General features: G+C 36.4%; 1 protein-coding gene across 1 annotated transcript in view; it reads left to right on the top strand.

Moving 5' to 3' along the window:
* Nucleotides 1–22,051, top strand: part of LOC145662523 (aminopeptidase N-like) — a 125,097-nt gene that overhangs the window by 46,791 nt on the left and 56,255 nt on the right. The window contains exon 5 of the mRNA XM_081728183.1: nt 11,714–11,858. Within this exon, the coding sequence (XP_081584309.1) occupies nt 11,714–11,858 (145 nt within the window). The remainder of the gene's footprint in view (nt 1–11,713; nt 11,859–22,051) is intronic.

The following is a 22,051-nucleotide window of genomic DNA, read 5'->3' as shown; positions in this document are numbered from 1 at the left end:
TTCTTATAGACCAGAAATTTGGTTGCGCAGCTTATGAAATCATAATAGTAGCAGGCCCAAATTTATTCATTACACGAAAGGTTCCGAAACAATTGTTAGTTCATGTACTAGTATTTTGCAGGTATTATTAGATCATTTTCTAAATGTTTTAATGATCTTCATTGCTTTAAGTAAACATGAAAATTTACAGAAACGGTGGTGAGCTTAGCGAAGTCTTAAATGAATGCTACGTTAACGTTACAGTGGGATAAAATTTATATTTAGCTAGAACTTTACTTCCTTTCCATGTATTTTATAATATAAAAAGTGCGTTATCCTTAGATTTTTACTAATTACTTCGAAGTAATACAATTTAATTTAAACCTATTTACTATGAACTAGTTGTCTTTATACAAATTTGGCCAAAAGTCGTTTCAGTTTTCACACAGGAAAGTCTGTTGTGTTGACGTCCATATTGTTCATATATGATATGGAGGTGAAGTAACCTCAAAATGCAGATGTCCTCGATAGCCGCCATGTTAGAGTTCATCATTTTGAATATAATTGAATTTTGTGAATAGGAAGGTCGACATACAACCCATGTTTATGTTAAGTTTTCCTCAGTGGTACAATGCTGATGACCATTTTGTCATATCATTAATTTGTCCACTTTCCGTTCATTAACAGTTCAGTTTTTATCTCCTTGATCCTTTCCCAACACATACTCGAAATCTTCTCCATCTGAGCACACTCTGCTACAATAGATGTGCCATACACGTCTTTCACTCTTTATGCATAACTAACAATTCCTTTGGACGCACAACAGCACACATCTTTATCCACTGGTCAAGTACATTAAATTCAGGATCTTGACTGAGTACATCATTGACATAAGACAGATCCATAGGTAGAAGTCGAGAGACATGAGACCACTCCACTGGTCCCTGACGTCCGATCACCTCCCCCCTCCTTAGAAGTTGATGCTCCAGGTAGTTACACACACTACATCCGTAATTGGAAGGGGTTCCATTCTGGTGGAAGCACATCGGATGTTAGCTGTTCTCTAACCAAACTTCCGGATCTTCTCGTTCAACAGCTGCAGGTATTGAACGGCTTTCAGCCTACATCAATGAAGAATTAATCTCGTGAAAAAAAAATAGCGACAAACAATTTCTGATGTATCAATCCAATGTAAGTTACTGTCACTCCAGTTGCTGTAGATTTGTTTATTAACTTCTCCGTTTACGTTAAGCCTTATTGGAGAATATCACTTTCAGAGAAAATCTGAGTTGCTTTCACACATTCGGCAAACTGCATCCGACAGTATGGATTATTCTTTGACAGATACTGGAGCATATGGATTTTGTATGGGTGTCACTTATAAACGGAAAATATTCTCCGTATAAATCTTTCGCTGAAGGATGCAAGGTCAGCACAGTTGTTACCTCATCTATAGACGTTTTCGGACACAGATTCCGTCTCCTGGAATATGATGATGAGTTTGGTCACATTATTGTGGGAAGTGTACTTATTAATAGGGTGAAGCACATTAAACTCTGGAGCCACCACTTGGAAGCTGTGATCTTCACATATCAGGATTATCTCCACACGTTTCTCGATGGTCAGTAACATTGTTCAGTCAGCGACATATACAAAAATATATCAAAACATTATTAGTGAACTATACATTAGAGACCTGCACGGGCCGGGCTTGGGCGAGCCGACTCTGTTATTTCTTTGGGCCGGACCGGGCTTGGGCGGGCCGATACTATTATTTCTTTGGGCCGGGCCGGGCTTGGGCTGGCCGACACTGATTTCTCTTCAGGTTGGGCCGGGTTGGGGCCGATCAATTAAATTCTTTAATAATTATTGACTTTCGTTAAACGATAATTGGAATAAAGCCAAACGTTGAAGAAGTGTGTCCTTAAAAATGTCACAAAGAATGCAATAGCTATTTACAGTTTGTGTTGCTTAGCGGCTCCACTTTCACTATAGAGGATTGCAGGCATTATGCGGTAAATTGAGCTCTGACCTTAACCTTCACTGAACTCAAAATATAAAAGGAAGAGGTGGGAATGTTTTGCCTGTCGCTAAACAATATTGCTATCTTCATTTTATGCTAAAAATCAATTAAGTTAGATATTTGTTACAGGGAATGGAGTTTTTGTTCTCTCGGTGACAGGCAAAGTTGTAGGAGGCAATGGTACCATTCGGGAGGCAAGCGTCAGGTTGTGAACCAGAGTTTAGAAAATGTTTCTGAGGGTTAGGTCAAATTTATTACTAAATTTTGAGAAAGATTCGGGCTCGAGCTAATTTTTTAAAAAAATTATCCGGCCGGGGTCGGGCCAAAAACGTTTAAAAGTTATCGGGCCCGGTCCGGGCTTGGGCCGAGAATTTCGAAAAACTTATCGGGCCGGCCCGGCTCGGGCCGAAAATCTCCAAAACTTTTCGGGCCCGGGTTGGGCCGGGCCTAGGTACGTTCGGGGTGGATTGGGCTCGGGCCGAAAATCTCCAAAACTTTTCGGGCCCGGGTTGGGACGGGGCTAGGTACGTTCGGGCTGGATTGGGCTCGGGCCGAAAAATTCGGCCCGTGCAGGTCTCTACTATACATAAAACATATATAATGGACATGACCTTTTTATTGAAAAAATCAGTGACACACAACATGGCGACCGTGGTGATCACTTGAATTTTGAGATTGTTTCATCCTCCAAAGTTGTCAATGGGCAATGGAGACCTCCGGGCCAATAGTATCTGGGCTGTACAACGAGATACTTTGTATCGGTCGATAATTACCTGTATCTTGGGCAGAAAGTGCTTCTACACAAGCACTATACCTGATATAATGTTACTTAAAAATAACAAAAGAAGAATGTTTTTAAGATATAAGAAATATACATTATTATTGTATAGTTGGTTGCTATGTAGTTGTTTATAGATACTTAATTAACATGTATAACTGCAAGACAATTTGTGTGAATATACGCTAAAAGAGAATCAACGAATAAATTATCTAACACTTATTATGGACTTGTAATTTCGATAGAAAAGGTGATAATACTAGTGAATATAATTACGGAAGATATTTTAAGGTGTAAACGATTACTGCCACTAAAGATTTACTTATATTATTAGCCGAACCAGGGTTGATGACTACCTTTGGTGAGTCGTTGTAAAATTTTTGGTTTACCTCACCCGGGATTCTTGTAAATTCATATCCCGAAGTCTAAAGTAAGGGTGAATTTACCTCTGTAAGAAGGTTCATGAATACGAACTTAACTATTCTCCGAAGTGGCAGAGTAATCACAAGAAAAATTATGATCGGTGAGATAGTAGAAAATGAAACTGTTGACAGTGCTAACAACGAGCAAGATATAGCTCCCATTACACCCGAAATGTTGACATTAGAAGACAAAATTTTAATAACATTACAGCGACAGGAACAAAGCCGAAAAGACGATTTAGAAGCCATGAAGCAAAATTTGACTCAGATGTCCAACGAATTAAAACAGACGGTACAGCAGAAATCCGAAGAATCAAGTAGACAATATGAAGAATTAAGTAGACGATTGGAGCAAATAGATCAAAAATCAGAAGAGACAAAACAATCTGTTATCCAGGCTGTGAGAGACATCACATTACAGTTTGATGAAAAGCTAAAAAGATTATCTGAAGATTGCCAGGATAATTACAACCATGTAATCCAAGAAGTCAATTGTGTAAAAAAGGATTTGGAAGTAATAGAATCTTCTGTTCGTCAGCAAAAGATTCAGGTCACAGATAATTCTAACCAAATACGTGCAAATACTCAATTGATATCTACCTTACAAGAGGAAATTAGGACGTTACAGACTAAGGACAACGCATATCACAACAACATGGTTAATGATCGTTTGGAGTTCCCTTGCTCACATGAGATGACCTCGCATTCACCTGCAGCAGATCAACGTGGACCTTACGTTATCTCTTCTTCAAGTAATCCATCAGATGAGGACATTATTTTGGAAAGAATTCATCCAAGGAATACAGATGGGCGTAAAAGAGATGGTGGAACCACGCATAACGCAGTAGGTAGAAATTGTCACTCAACGCGAACACGAAATGGTGAAAGGAATGTAAAGTTAAGTGTAAAGATGAGCGAAATACGTGCTATGAGTAAGTTTAGTGGTAAATGTAATGAAAATGCTACTTCTTTCCTAAAAACATTTCAAGATGAGTGCAGTATAATGTGTATAGATAAATCGCAATATATGAAACTAATCCCTCATTTATTACTCCCACCATGTTCTTTATGGTTTAAAGCAGTACGAGATCACGTCAATACATATGAGGAATTCAAAGCCGCGCTGATTGCAAATTACGAAAACGACTTTTTACTTGCAAACAGAGATGCCACAATTAGAAACCAACCTTTTAATCCTCGTTTGCACAAATCTGTTGTTGATTTTGTTGTAAATACGTATAACGAATTAAAAGTCGTAAATCCGTTGCAATCGGAATCTAGAGTGATTGCATCTATTCGAAATCTACTACCGTTTAAATTACAACAGATCCTGTTTTCTACGCAGTGCATGAGTTTTAATCACCTATTGATGCTTGTCCAATGTTATGAAACTCAATACCAAGCACTGAATCATCAAGCGGGAGTAGGTAAAATTAAAAACAATTCAGATCACCTTGTACCTGTTCGTAATCTAAATATCCGTAATGCAGACAATACGGAACATAACTTAATTCGAGCAAATTTAAACAATCAGAACGAGCAAAATAGGCAAAGATATGTTGGGAATTCACCTAACCTAACCAATCGTGACAATAATTATGTCAGAACATATAACCAAAGTAGATTCAAAAATAGACGAAATACATGGCGAAATTCCAGAAATACAGTAAACTACATGGATAGACGTAATCGTAATTCAAGAGATGGCACTTCGTATCAAAACCAAGATAATGATACAATTCCTGTACAGAATAACAATGTGGGACATAATCATGATTGTGCGGTACAATGTACTTTATTGGAACCATATACGAGTATGAATTTAAACTGACTGCAGTTGATGTAGTAAGGGTTAAACCCATATTAGTTATAGATTCTTATGAACATTTATCTTCAAATTTATGTGTTAATGTCAATAATGAAAACAACCCTGATGACTTTTAGATACTTTATCACGTTTGTTTCAACAAATGATAATTTTCAAATGATTTTAATTCTTTCTTGTTAATGTGAAGAATTACAGTTCGATTCATAATTGATTAAAAGCAAAGGTTATTCATATTATATTGATTTGTGTTGAAACTTAATTATCAAGGATTATGTTAAGTATAAGGTTCATTCTATTAAGCTAATTATCCGACGACTGTCTACATGCGCCACCTTATATGTTACTCGTATAAGATTCTTCTGTATTATGACGCCTTATTGATACGATGTATACTGTAAAAATATCATCTAACGTAGTTGTTATATAATGCGCCCTAGAAAGACCAAACATTGTTATCATCACCGTTTTTAATAATGATTGAAACTGTTGATTATTGTAATGTGTTTTAAAATGAAATTATTTCTTGCGTTTTTGACTTCGTACCCTTCGTTGATTATATTAGTAAGCGACGACGTTTTTATAATAAAAGATAAATATTAATGAAATAGAAGACTTGTTATAAATGTATTTATATGAAGGAAACTTAATGAAATGATATATGAGGTGCGATCAAAATGTAACGGACACAATTAATAGAATACCATTATTATAAACGGACCAGTGGTTCTTAAATATAAAAGTCAAGCTACCTTGTAACTTTTATATTCAGTCCCATCATCGGGCGACATTTTATACAACGAGATACTTTGTATCGGTCGATAATTACCTGTATCTTGGGCAGAAAGTGCTTCTACACAAGCACTATACCTGATATAATGTTACTTAAAAATAACAAAAGAAGAATGTTTTTAAGATATAAGAAATATACATTATTATTGTATAGTTGGTTGCTATGTAGTTGTTTATAGATACTTAATTAACATGTATAACTGCAAGACAATTTGTGTGAATATACGCTAAAAGAGAATCAACGAATAAATTATCTAACACTTATTATGGACTTGTAATTTCGATAGAAAAGGTGATAATACTAGTGAATATAATTACGGAAGATATTTTAAGGTGTAAACGATTACTGCCACTAAAGATTTACTTATATTATTAGCCGAACCAGGGTTGATGACTACCTTTGGTGAGTCGTTGTAGCTGTCACCTGGCTTTCTGCTCACCTGCGTTTTTAAAGTTTCCTAAATTATTTTACTCGTTCTAAACTGATTGTCACTATAAAGATAATTGATAATGGGATTTATTTTACTCGACTGCATATCCTAAAGTAAAATGTTTAATACTTTTGTAATTTGAAGTGTGAATAAGAAATTTGTGCACTGGAAAGCCGTATGATCACAATGAAACAGGCATACCATTTGACCAAACTGTAAACACAAGCAGATGCTCGGACTACCTCTAGGCCATAATTGTCCGTTTGAAATTTCAGTATTCATGATGTCACGAAAGGAGAAAGAAGTGGTGACAAAACGCATCATTCATACTACGAAAATAAAACAAGTAAAAGTAAGTTTAAAACATTGCTTCGTAATTTAAAACGTTCCAGAAGGCATAATGTATCGAGTGATCTCCAGGTTCGAGGCTACCCAGTTGAGAAATTACCGCAAACAAATTGGACGTCCAGCCGTGAAATCAGGATCAAAGATGATGCTGAAAGTGCAGAATTGTTTCAAAGGAATCCGTCAATGTCGACTCGTTGTGCTGCACAAAAGTTGAAGCTGAGGCAGTCAACTCTGCCCTTTATAAAGCAGATAAGGTTGGGAATTGGGGCATACGTAAAGAAAACTGCACCCAAGTGCAACAACGATCAGGAGAAATGTGTGAAGTGAGGGTGTAGTTACGTTTACCAAAAATTTCTGCACAAAGTCCACGTAGGGGATGACGAGACCTATGTGTCTTAGGAGCCAGATGAAGTTCTAGGTAGGAGGTATTTCCATGCCTCGAATCTAGCTGCGCTACGATACAATGAAAAAACGAAGAGAAGGAGCAAGTACTTCAAGAAAATATTAGTGTGGCAAGTAATAGACAGCGAGGTTACGGTTTCAGAATCCTTTATATCTGAAGGCACCATCAACACCAATGTGTACCTCTAGGAAGGTTTGAAGAAGAGATTGATTCCTTTCTTATCCGGACACCGAAGAGAGAAGGTTTGGTTTTGGATGGACCTTGCTACGTCACATTACGACAATAATGTTACCGAGTTTCTTCGTAGTGAAGGTATCGCCTTCGTTGAGAAAGCAATGAGCCCGCCTAATGTACCCTAAGAACTGACCATAGAGGCATTTTGGGCCTTATGTAAACGGAAGTACTGAACGTCTCCACAGAGCCAAAAAATCTTCATGGCTTTAAGCAGATTTGAAAATCTCTCAGCTAAGAAATTGCACGAACTACAGACCTCAACCTGATGCGGAGGAGGATACATAATTTGCGGGAGATTGGTACAAAGCCATCTAGAACGCCAACCTTATTTAAATTGTTTTGTACGAAGTCCTCATTCTCATGTACTATCCCAGTTTGGAAAGAAAGTTGAAAAACACTTTTCAATCCTTATAGTTTTTCCAGTCTACCAATTTCTTGTTCACCCTTTAAGTGCACGAATACTTACAATGAAAAGTCTCATATCTACCATGCATTAGAACACTGTTTATTAAACGCTACTTGTCACAAATGGGACAATACTGCTTACAATCATTCTGGAAAGTATTTTATAACTCCTACGAGGCCAGCATTTCTTCAACTCTTAAATGTAATCACTGTTATTTTCCGGAATAATGAAGCACAAATAAGGACAACAAAGTAGTAATAACTGAACAATAATTATTTTAAATTTCGAAATAAGATGAAGGTGCTTTCGCTTTCTCGATGTGAAGCAGAATGTCATACTTTTTTGCCTAGTTTAAGCCTACTTTTTAAACATTATGGTTTTTTAAAACTGTCAACACTGTAATCGTTGTTTACGTCGTGGTTCGAATTAATTTCTCAGTCTCATACTTCGCCCTTTTCTTCTTTTATTTTCCAGCTACTTCACAACGACTATGATCACTACCCATGCCTACAATTTCGTTATGTGGTAGCTGGAAACGCAATAAACGAAAATGTAGGCAACATAAATAGATTTGTTAGGCTACAAATATAATAGGATTAAATATTAACTGTACAAATGATAAAATCACTTTTCGATAAAATAAAATATAATGTTACTATAAAAGCACAAGTATTACATGCTTTTAGATTTCCAATATATTCATCATTAACAATTTAATACTATTGACACGATGGCGGCGTGGCTATGATAATAAATGACGATGGTGGCTTAAACTGTTAGTAAACTCACGTGTTTCTTCGGCTAGCCTGTTGAAGTTGCTCCCTCGTTGTCCCCCATTTGGTAGTATATGAGCTATCTCTGAAGTTGAAGTCCCAACGTTGAATGTCAACTGCTACTTCCTCGATGAGAATTCCAAGTTGTCGCAGTATTATCAGGCGAGTACGCTTACGTAAAAAATTTGATGTGAAGAACAACGAACTATCACTTCCACATATGGACAGAACACTTTATCACGTTGAATTTTAACACAGAACGTTTACGTGCACGTCATTGACTATTAGTAAAAGTGAGTACAGGCAGCCTGAATGCTGCTTTCAGAAGCGCGTTGGAACGAATTCGACGATTGCGTCGTCGATTAGGTGCAGAGCAACTGCTCCTTTGTCCAGTCAGCTATTGTGTATAAGTTCTAGGTGCTCGAGCGCTCCGATGATGACGTATACTACCAAGTTCACACTCCTTGGCTGAAGAAGTGCGGCCATTTTAAATAATCAAATCAGCGTCGAGCAATGATAAGGAGTAAAGTGTTTTTGCGACTTTCCCGATTTTCCGGAGTTAGAGAGCGTTCACAAAGAGAGTCGTTGTTTCTGCGTCATATGTCCGTATATGGTTACGAAATCTAACGGAAGTCTACTAACACAGATGAAAAGGCATTCCAAAGCGGTGACAAAGAGTTTCTAGAACATTTGGATTTATACGAAGGTTGGTTAATAAAGTTAAGAATAAACCTATCCCTTTTCAATATTTCTTTTAAATCGCAAAAAATGAGCTGTAGGGCGGTGACAACACTCACCAACGCTAACATAACACTACATAAAAATAAACCAGCATTAACTACTATATCATTGTCAGGATAAAACAATTTTCCTCGTTTTCAGTTAAATCTGATTTACGTCATACTACAATCTCTTGTTCATCTACAAGCGTTTCGTTCGTGCCTATGCTACGTGACTATTTAACCTTATTCAGAATGTTCAATAAACCAGGAGTTCTATTCAGAATGTTCAACAAACCAGGCGTTCTATTCAGAATGTTCAACAAACCAGGCGTTTTATTCAGAATGTTCAACAAACCAGGCGTTCTATTCAGAATGTTCAACAAACCAGGCGTTCATAATGTAAACTCTCCTTTTTTCGAGTATGAGTCGCCTCTTTATAGCAATGTTTATGACAACTTCTCTAGTTCTCATACTTTTATTTATTTATGCATATTATATCATCATATCCGCTCGACACCACGGACTTTGAAGCTACCCAGACTTGATATATCTCCTCCGATTCTATTAGATAATTTTAGTGATAACACTACTCCTAATGCGCAAACTGCAACACCAACTACAACATATCTTACCATTAGTGAGACAGTATACATATATTGACATTTACGCCAAAGTTTAAAAGAGCCTTTCCTCGAGTTAAATGGCAAGTATCACCGTTAATGCCTGCGTTAAAGAACTAATTTCGTATTTTTAAACTGGCTTGGGGAGTGTAATGTACTACTTGCTTGTATTTATAAGAGCTAAAGAAGAGAACTTATATTGTAGTATTTCCGTAAATACTGTTTATTAGATTTTATAATAAACCGGTAGAGGGAATCGATTCCGGACTCTGATTTACTCAACGTAGCACTACCTACCCCCCTTCAAAGGAAAGAACTTTACATGGTATATACAAAGCGTTTCCGACTCGTTTTACTCGTAACTGATTATCTCCCTATCGGACCCCATTTTTATCAACCAGCAAAGTAGACTTTCTTTTTAAAAAAATCGTAGGTATGTGATTTTTTTAAACAGTGAACTTAGTGATTTTTCTTTCCGCGTGATTTAACCCTAGCAAAAAACAATTCTGTGTATGCCTGAGACTAGATCCGGTAAAAACACTTTTCCAAAGAATACGACTAACGTGGCGGAAAAAAAAATTCCGTCCTTATTTTAACTTTCCCCACCTCACCAAATACTCGAGCACATTACTAATGACCCCAATCGGTTCTTCATGCTTTTTGACCGTCTGACATTGCTTCAGTCTTGGAATGCAGAAAAGGAAAAAATAGTTTCGCCCAATGTACACTCATGTCCAAAACGATTATCTCATATCTATAACTGTCTCCTTGTAAGAATATAATTTGATAACGATGTTGCAGGGCACTTTTAATACTGATACTGTGTATAATCGGAAAATGTATGTTTGTGGTAAATTTCGTAGGAAAAGAATTATAAAGACGAAAATTAGAATAAGTAAAACAAAATGTTGCTAAATGGACAAGAAAGTTTTATTTTCGTTTTATTGTTCTTATTTACTGCTCTTTTGAGATGAAATTTGCCACATACATGTCTTTGCCGATTATACACATACAAACATTATAAGAAATACCGGGCGAATTCGTTATCAAATTATATTTTTACAACAACATATTTACAGACATGCGACAGTAATTTTGGACATGAGTGTACCTTCAAAACATTGCTCTCGATTTAGTACTCCAGTTAAAAGCGCAAAATCAGTTAGAAGCACTTAGTTATGATCAGTTAAAAAAATCAACAGATCTGTGCAGACCGAAATTACTGGCTTATAAGGCAGAGATGGAAATTTTTCAAATTCAGCAAGGTGAGAACAAGCCCATAGACGCATATTTTCTTAATCAGGCAAGTTATGTCTCAGGCTACCAAGGAGCAAATAATACATTATTTGTCATTAGATCTGAAGGAAAACGTTTTAGAAAAGAATTGCACTATAAATATACCACATTGACTTGATCCCTAGTCCATCATTGCAAGCGCTGCTATCGGCTGAAGGAACTCCACTCGCTTTCTCTCGCTTAGCAACAGCTGAACCCTTATTGGCTCAACGCGTGGGTGTGTGAGGGTGTGAGCTTTAGTTCGCATTTTTGCCAAGGCTCAAGACATTTTGGCAGCACAATAGAAACTTTCAGAACAGCTCAGGCATTACAGACACACTTACACGCTATAGAATCGACGCACGACCTTACGAAGAAACGGGATTATGTTGAATTGTCCCAGGCAATTTATCCATTGTGTGGTTAAACTTCATCTGTTGATAATAGGGATTCATCTACGGTGGCTAGTACATCCTTTCCTTTCCACAAAGAAACGAGTTACTCTTTTTGTAACAATCCTCCAAACTGGCAACAATACTAATCCCCACTACTTGCACTACCATTACCTACGGCACCCCCTTAAGAATCTAGGCTTTCTGAGCTTTAAATTTCATGTCTTCTTACTGTATTTATTTATGCAAATGAAAATACATTGATTTTTAAATCTATTGTGCCTTTCTAGAGAAAGTGTTGAATGGCATGATGAGTTGCTTTGGATTGCTATTGGTTATCAATGGTTTGGAATTTTAGTGACCCCAAGAAGGGCTGATGATTTTATTTTAAATGATGCGCTCGTTAGTTTGGAAGGAATCTTTCAAGAGCCACAGGTAAAGTAAATAGCGTACATATAGTATAAATTTATGTAAAGTAAATAGCGTACTTATAGTATAAATTTAGTCTATATTGTATACTTTTTCAAAATAGTTTTTCTGATTATTCCTTTCCTGTATTTTCTTTATTTGTTTGATTAAAAGTGTATCCTCCATAAAACAACTTTCGTTCGAAATAGAGATAGAAATACAATACATGATCTCATAATACTAAAAATGTATTTAGTATTGAAATATTATTTAAGATAATAATTACGATGTGCACAGAGAACTTAAGTTTCGGAAACACCTCAATATAGCACGAGAGGTCAGAATGGAATTCTCTTGTCCAAGAATGGAGGAAGACTACTTTGCCATAACCTGTCGCGAGCATAGTTGTATGGAGTTAGTGAAGAGAAAACTGTGGCACACTAAACATGAGGCTGCGTACATACAGCCTCCTCGAAATAGAGATTATTACCTAGCGACAGCAATTTAGTAAGTTGCGTGTAAAATGAGTACAAAATAAGTAACAGCGGAGCACAAGGAAAAGCATATAGCGTCCGCTTTGAATTTCCTGCTTCGTTACCACCAAGAAGGTGACCAGTTCCTCTATCACACTGTCTCCATGAACAAAAGATGAGTGTTCTACTGATGTCAGAAAACAAGCAACAGTATATACACTGGCAGTTCCTGAAGCGATTTTTGGCCGGACAACATTTTGATAGTGAAGCTGAATTGCAGACGCTTGGAACATCCTGGTTCCAGTCTTTGGCCGAAGAATTCTTTGGCACAGGCATACAGAAGCCAGTACCACATCACGAAAAATATCCACATTACGCTGTCTGATCAAAGATGTTGCACATGTTGAAAAGTAGATAATATTCAAAGTCCACCAGAAAAATGTATACACTCTTTGTCATTATGTATCAGGACACTGGCTTTGACAATTGTTCTGAAATTTAAGTATGTTGTAGAATGGGTTTTGTCCCAACAGATGTCGGCATCTTCAATTGTCAGTGGAGAGGGTAGTTTGGTACTGAACCACCAACCTGCCTAACAATCAAACACATTGTTGACAAGTTTGAGGCGCATGGAACGATTTGCGATATTCACAAAGAAAAATCGGGAAGAACGCCTACAGCAACAAGTCATGCTTCGTCGGCTTTCGTGCTGGAAAAGTTTCAAACGTCATCACAGAAATCTGCTACGCAATGTGCACGGGAGGTGGAGAGGGAGGTCGAGAGCCTTCGCCGGAAGATTACGTAGGCATGTGCATCGGTCTTTTACATTGACCGCTGTAACTGGAGCGAACGTTCGTCGTTGTATTAGGTGTTTGGCCGCCAACGACCAAAATTTTGAACATTAATGTAAACATATGTCTACTTGAAAATTTGAAACACATGTTTGAACAAGAATTAACTGTAATTAAGAAATATGATATATTGGTTAAACAGTGTATACATTTTTGTGTAGAATCTGTATCACTAACTACATAATAATAAAATATTTTTTGTGTGATCTTCGTCTTCCATTTTACAGCTTACGCTTACTTACGCTTTGACACATCATACTACCACTATTATATTACACATATTTAAATGTTCAAACATTTTCTTGTTATTTGTGCATTCTATTTGGACTATATAGTAGGGTTTACTTCTTAAATAACAGTTATATCCCTCTCATAGTAAATCTCTTAATTTGCGTTATTCACGTTTTTCTTACGTTAGTTATCGAGAGATTTCAAACACTATTTAATTAGCATTTCCATCGATACCTTCAAAAGAAAAAAGTGTTAATTTTATGATATACTGTATAAGTATTTCAAAGAATTCGTTATTAGTGATAATATATATTTATACTCAGGAAGAACAAGTGTGATAGTACTTGCGTTTATTGAAGCATAAACGGCATTAAAGAACTAAAAAAAAATGTTATACATTGCAACGCGTGTTAAGAAAATTTAAACTACACAATCTGTCGTTTTCCGGCACGGCGTAACTATATACCACACGTGCAAGTAATAACGAATTGAAAAATTGATCGATACTATACAAATATTAAATAGATTTCCTATTAAAAGAATCTCACTCAGAAAAGCAAATACTTTAAAGGAATTTTGATACTTTCAATCTTATGGCAATAGAACACCATTTGATTACTACTTGGAAGTTAGAGATGAGGATAATGATAGCATTCCCAAAACTTTTTTCGGTATATAAATATATTATAAGAAGAAATACATCCAAAAACATATATGTTCATTTCATAGACATAATTATAGAATTTTACACTCAATATTGTACAGAATACATGAATGTCAAAATTGAATATCAGACACAAAACCCAGCTTACCAGATAACATATAACGTCCAACATACCACATTCAAATTATTATGGTAGACTTCCAAAAATCTTTTGACCATTCACATTAAGCCACAATACAACCGTATCTCACTGAACTTTTAATAATATTTGTGTATAGATCACAATAAGTATAAAATTTCTTTAACACAATATACAATTCCTTCACTCAATATATTTCAGAATTTCAGTTAAGCCGGATTGATGACCAGTTTGAAAGTGAAGCTAGCCATTCCCTCTCGATACGGTTCGCAGTCTAGTTCTTGTTATCGCCGCAATTGGCGCTACTAGTCTTAACCGTGTTACAAAAAAGTTGACTTTTTTTTTTTTTTTTTTTTTTTTACAAATTATCCTCAACTCATAACATCCATTCATTTAATTGTTATAATAATAATTATAATTTTAGTCAATTCGTTGTACAATAGGGGCCGCGGTGGCTCAGTGGTAGAGAATTCACCATTCGATCCCAGATACGCGCCAAGTGAACTTTCTGTGGACAAACACCGAGTGCAAGGTGTTCCACTTTCTTCATTCCATTCATTTTCTCATCATTACTTTATTTCTCAAAATGATGTAAACATGATTGACAATAAATCTATCTATTAAAATGCTACAATAGCAACAAAAGCGTTTTTTTTTTAGGTGAGGGAATATAGGTATAAAATAGATATCTTTATTCATCATTTTAGAGCGTCAATTTTGGGGAAGAGATTAGAGGATTAAGCCCTCTCTTGGGCATAGATGTTAAGACAAGCTAATTGCATTTAAAGGATTGTAGTTGCTCTAAGTGCGACTGCGAGTATATTAATATTTAATATAAAATACATTAATCTTAATGAGAAAAAAATATATACAATAATAATAATGAGGAAACATAAGTGCAGGAATACATTCAAGGTACTAAGCTGCTGGATATGAAAAATAACACATATACTGAAATCGTAAATAAATATAATGTGGATATAAATATATGAAATGAAGTGCATTCACGCCACAATCACAATGGGTAAGTTACTTTAAACACATGAGGGTTATATCTTCTGTCTCGGGGTGACTCGAGACTAGTGTAGACAGGATGGAAGCCCAATGTTAATTATTAGAGCAACCCACATTATGCTTTATTTTTTGTTTAATTATGATTTATTATGCTTTATTATTAATTTCAATCATTGTTTTACATTAATCGTATATAATGTGTAATATTTACTATACATTAAATATTCTAAATATTTTGATCTCTTTATTCATATTTTATGCAGTTTCTTCCATATTTAATGAACTTTCTACTTAATGTGCTGTAAAGAGATGCTTTGCTCGAGTCAGTTTTTTTATCACTAGTGTGTGCACCTTAAAGGTGTACATACAGAAAGGGACAGTAAAAGATGCCACCAAAAAGTACACAAGATGCTCAAGTAAAAGAGGTGCACGAAACAATATAGTGTGGAGTTCTTGTGTATTATTCATTGTTGGCGGAAGTTTTCTTCTTCTCCTTTTTTTCTCTCCACATCAAAGGATTACACCGAAAAGTTTACAGAAATAAAAATAAGCTTTTCATTTTTGCATTGTTGTTCTCAATGCTTTTGATTGTAAATTTTGGTTTTAAAAAGTATTAATATAGTATGTTAAACTTGTAGTTAAAGACTTTTTAAGAATTGTGCTATATATTTTAAATTATGCTTTATGCTTTATTTTCTAAAAATATGCTTTATTATGCTTTTAAAATTAGTTTCCTCTGGACTCTTAAACAACCACAACGATATTCAAGGTACCAACCATATGTGTAAATTGCTGTTATGCTTTTTATGCTTTTGGGTTGCTCCATTAATTATGAATGAAAAATAAGTGCTAAGATGGTAGAATGTGAGGTAAATGTTCGTGAATCATGTAAATGGCAAAGATATCTCTTTCTGCTGCGTCCAGCTTTGAAGTTTGAATATATATCGTTGTCGGGATGTGGAGTGGCAACTGTAGAAATCTGTACGGTGCGTCGATAAGGGCATCAACTCGTAATGTATCGAGATATATAGGATGGGAAGTAGTGATGCGAAAGCGTATATATCGTGTCCTAAGAGTAGAGAGATGGTCAATGATGTTGGGAAAATCAATGTGTTCATACGTGAGGTAATTTGGATATGGTAATTTAATACGATATGCAAGGTGAATAACATGGCGTTCCAGAATTGCAAGCTTTTCGTATAACGTAGATGAGGCATGGCACCAGGCAATGTGACCAAATGTTAATATAGGCCGTAAGAATGCTTTATAGGTACTGAGTAGTAACTTTGCATTTAGCCCCCAAATTGTGCCAGTGAGACGACGGAGGAGATTTAACTTGCGCTTTGCTTGCAACGCCAGTTTTTGGAAGTGAGGTACCACAAGAGTTTTGAATCAAAGACCACGCCTAAGTATGTTGCTGAAACTGCTGGTCTTAGGAAATGAACATTTACTGACACACGAAGATTTGCAGGATTTCTGTGTACTTTACTGCGTCGTTTTGAAGGGAGGAAAACAAAGGCTTATGTTTTCGCAGTGTTAACAGTTAATTTCCATTTACTGCACCAAGTAAGAAAGTTGTTTAAGGTTATTTGTAGGTTTCTGCTGACCTGAAGGATTGTTGTCCCAAGCGATAAAAAGACAGTGTCGTCTGCGTATTGAAATATGTACACTTTAGGCGGTGGGCTCGGCATGTCGGAAGCGTATAATATATACAATAATGGACTAAGAGCGGAACCCTGTGGTATACCTGTATGTGGGAAAATGGGCCTTGAAGGAACATCTCCTATTGAAACGTATACGATACCGTTACTTATAAAGGAGTATATGAGTCGAAGATAACAAGTGGGCAGGCGGAGTGACTGTAGTTTACGTAGTAAGCCATAATGCCACACTTTATCGAATGCTTTTTCTAAGTCCATGGGGACTAGATAGGATGGAAGGCCCTTATTGTACTGATTTGTGATGACTGTAGTTAAACGAAGTAGTTGATCACTGATAGAGAATTTAGGCCGAAAACCTGCTTCATGTATTGATAATAAACCATATGCCTTAAGATTTGCATGAAGTCGATTTACTAAACTCTTTTCGAACAGTTTACTAAATACAGAAGTCAACTGAAAAGGCCGATATGAACTGACATCATGAATGGGCTTATTTGGTTTATGGAACATACATACTTTGGAAACCTTCCACTGTAACGGGTAATAACCAGTTGAGAGGATGAAATTAGAAACGGAAATTAACAAAGTGATAAAAGAGACCGGTGATTCTTTTATCATCCTATAAGAAATGCCGTCCATTTCTGGTGCTGTGTTTCGTTTTCTGCTAAGAGCTGAATGAAATTCAGTCGGGGTAATAGGCCTTGTAAGAGGATGATTGTGATCAATGTGATGTGATGCAGAAGTCTGTAGAGAACAGATGGTGGAGAGATCAATCCGCTCATCATGGCAAGGCGATTCTGATAAAGTAAAAACTGTCTGTAATTGGTCAGCGAAAGCATTAGACTCATCGTTATCAGTGTGAAGTGGCACACCATTAAGTTGAAGCGGATACTTATTTATTGTACGTTTACCCGTTAGTTGGTGAAATTTCTTCCAGTATCGCGTTGGATGTACTTCATCTCGCAGTGTGTTGCAAGTGTTAATCCAGTGCTTCCGTTTGTATGCAATAAGGTAGGTCCTAACTGCTCTTTGCCATTGCCTGTGGTAAAGGAGCTCTTCCTCATTACCAGTTCGGTGATATTGTGCCGTCTCTAATGTGTTGACGCGAGCGCTTTACAGTGCAAGATATTGAGGTGGCAATTTTGGTTTGTACGCACATATTTTGTCTTCAGGAATACTTACACGTGCGTTTGTTGTTAAGGTGCTAGTAAGATGAGTGAGAGTATTATATAATTCGTGTTCGCTACTTGGTGCAGCAATATCCGTAATATCTCTGTCAATATACTGCCTATATGTGCTCCAGTTTTCTCGATCATATCGTTTGACAGTACGGTATTCGGTTTTAGACTGTGGGCAACGGCCCCTGGTCAACGATAACTTAATTGGTGCATGATCGCTACCTAGTGTCAAGGATTTGTATAGTACAGTCACTGAGTAGATTAAGAGACGTTATTACTACATTGGATGTTGTTTGACTAAATGGTCGTGAATGACTAGGAAAACGATGTACATGTAAATTCAAATTTTGATTTACATGGTCAAAGAAGTTACTTCTCTCGGTCGCTTCGACTATGAATGTTCATATCGGCCAAGGTTATGACTTTTCGGGAGTTGTGTGCTATGTAATGCAGAAAATCAAATGGGATCGGGTGTTGCGGCCGTATATAGATTGTAGCGATATTGATAGCAAGTGATGGGGTATAAATTGACAAAAGAAGATGGTCCGGATGATTGGTGAAAATCTGTGGATGATATTGACAAAACGATACCTTAGGAGAAAACCCAACTGCGACCCCACCCTGTGCTCTTGCACCAGACCCTGAATAGTCATGGCGATATATTTGATAACCTGGTAGACGCATTGTTGTGATAGGTTTGAGTGAAGTTTCATTTAATGCAAATAGATCAATGTGTTCCTCTAGCAGTAGCTGTTCCAGTAGAAGTTTATGTTGTATAAAAAATCGAATATTAAGAAATAGAATATTTATGATTAAGATAATGAGAAATACGAGTACCACGACCACGTTGAAAAGGCAGCATGTTGTGAAGTACTATAGTCAAACAACGGAGAAGATTCTCAACACTGACAGGGTGTAAGATTGATTGCACTGATGGCGTTGGTTTTTCAGAGCTTCGGAGAGGTGCTGTAAACTCTGGACGAGTAGGTTCTGCTGAGGCTTTGCCTTGCAGTGATAGTTGTAAGTGGGGTGTGCGTCTTCGCACGTAGCACATTTTGGAGATTGATGTTGGTTTCTACACAACCTAGTGTTATGTTGTTCACCGCAATAGCCACATTTAGGTTGATTAGGGCGGAAATTTGTAAAATGAGAATTATAAACTTGACATTTCTCACATCTGATAGGCTTTTGTCCAGGAGTTTTTGAGGGTTCTACCTTATGAATCGTTTTGTAAATGGGTGCACCGTAGGCTAATAAGTGATTAATAATTGCTGATTTTCAGATAATATCCGAACCATATAAGTAGGGCCTGAATTATTCTTGATACGAATGCATCTGTCAACACTGTTGCCCTCTTGACTAAGTTCTTCACGAAACTCTTCATCTATAAATTCAGGTAGGACGTCATGAATGACCACAGACAGCATTCGTATCTTCTTCGGAGGTGGAGGTTGTTTGATCCTAGAATCCGTTTTCTTAGTAAGTTTGGCATTTACCCAAAGATCTTGTAGGATGCCTTGTTTCTCAAGTAGGTGCTAAAATTCGGATCATTTGACTTGATGATATAGCTATTTCTGGTGTGAACTATTTCCTCAACATTAGCACGTGGGACGTATTTAATGATCTGCAGAAAGATCATCTCTGGATGTGTGAATTTAGAGTCAAAATCAGTAAGGAGAAAGTTATAAACCAGGTCTGGAGTTTTGCTGATGATTCTGAGCATGGTGGTCCCGTGTCCATGGCGTTGTCGACATGAATTGGTTGAGTGTTAGTAGAATGCGATCCACCGCGGAATCCTTTTGCAGACTTGTTAGAATCAGTGGATGGATGTCTATCAATAGATGTACTCGCTATCGACTGACTTCTCCATGAGAAATGTCTAGTGCAATTGGAAGGTTCAACGGATGCAGCTTGAGCAAGTGAAGTGCTTGCGTTGGTAGAAACTGAGGCTGGTAATCCTATGTGTCTACCGAGAATCAATTGCCAATTAGTGATGCCAGAGTCCGCCATCGTAAGAAGGTAACCTAGGGTCGAAGCCCAAATGAAGATGAATGTGAAAGAAAAGATGATGAAATGAAGTTCAACAAGCAAATTTGCCCTCTGAAAGTGAAAACTTCCGTCAATTCTCTAAGTGTTGTATATGTGGTTTGCTCACAAAGACATATTGCAACACTTGGCCTTAGCCAGCACATTAACTGACACAAGAGAGGTTAGGTTCCTTGATTCAGTATGTTGAACAAAAGCGCCAGAGCACCAACCTATAAACTTTGATTTCAAACCTTCGATTTACGGTTATTTGTGATTTCACGTTTAAGACAAACAAATATTTTAAAGTATGTGTACTTTAAATAAATTATTCAGATAGACATTCTTTCATATAAAGTTTACTTTTTAAAATTATTGTTCAAAATCTTTGTATTTTAATAAGCCTTCTACAAAATCAATGCAAATGAATTGTGCTGCCATCTTTGGGGTTCTCTTAAACTATACCTTTGTGGGCGTTTATATGTTTGTGACCAATCCTTTCGACAATGAGATCTCGGAAACTACAGGCTCTAGAAAGATGCCGTTTTCACTGATCCATTGTAAATTTTGTGTAGCTTGTTCAGTTCTAATTGAATGTTTAAAAAACATGGCCACCATTACTGTATTACATTTTTACGAGTACACTGGAAATGTTGAAATTTTAAAAAATCTAAAGCACCATATCCTACGCATTATACATTCCAAAAACACATTATTGTATATAGGGTTATATATTTCTCAGGCGTTTGTTTCATTGCCAAATAATAATGAAAAAGGAAGGATAACCATTTCTCCAGTCTAAGATGAATCTTTATTTTTGGTGCGTTTTGCCCAATGAACATAATATATAACTGACATTATATTTAATGTATATGTAATGTATTCGTTTACTAAATACGGGATGCAAGAAAAAATAAATCATTGGCCATACATGATTTAGAAACTCCAACCGGAAGTAGGCTCAAATCTTGCAAACGGTGCGAGATATTGAGAAAAAATAATCGAAAATTTATGATAACTCTTGCCGATTTTTTTTTTATCAAGCTGTATTTCACTTGTGTCTGTAAAGGGACATGTACAGATGTTGTGAGGAATGAAAAGGAGATTTATGCTTATATGCGAATGATGTGCTGTGTAGAGAGCGCAAGTTCAAGTAGTCTATATATTAAAATGCTAGGTATATATGTTTGTCTCCAAAGAAAAGTTTATATGTTTGTGTCCAATATTTTCGACAATGAGATCTCCAAAACCACAAGTGCTAGAAACATGCCGTTTTCACTGGTCGATTTCAAATTTCCAGTAGATTGTCGAGTTTTAATTGAATATTTAAAAAACGTAACAAATATTTCTTTATTACATTTTTAGGGGTTCACCGGAAATGTTGAATTTTAAAAAAAGTAAAACATCCTGCGAGTTATACATCCCAATACCATATAGTGGTATATGTGGGTTGCGTATCTCATAGACGTATTTTCATGCATAATGAAAAATGAAGGATAACCATTTCTCCAATCTAAGATGAATCTTTACTGTTTGGAGTGCTTTGGCCAATAACATATTTCATTGACGTTATAATTAATTGTGTATGTATTGCATTTGCTTATTACTTACTACATGCAAGAAGGAAGAAAACACTGATCATACATGAATTAGAACCTCCAACCGGAAGTAGACTCAAATCTTGCAAACGGTGCGAGATATTGGAAAATATTCGAAAAAATCCCTTTGTGGTTTTCCTTGCCGATTTTTATGAAGCCGTCTTTCACCTGTGTCTGTAAAGAACGTACAAATGTTGTGAGGAATGACAAGGAGATTCATGGTCATATGTGAATGACACGCTGTGTATAGAACGCAGGTTCAGATAGTGTTTCTTTATAATTCTAAAAGACAGTAGATTATTCTCATAAATAATGTCGGAAGAATTGGTCTCTTAGGTGGAAAGCTTTCATGTGATTGCTATACGAAAGGTTACTTTAAAATCGTT

The sequence above is a fragment of the Thermobia domestica genome, chromosome 10 (genome assembly GCF_964235325.1).
Source record: "Thermobia domestica chromosome 10, izTheDome1.hap1.1, whole genome shotgun sequence".
NCBI lineage: Eukaryota > Metazoa > Arthropoda > Insecta > Zygentoma > Lepismatidae > Thermobia > Thermobia domestica.
This window is presented reverse-complemented; position numbering and strand designations above follow the sequence as displayed.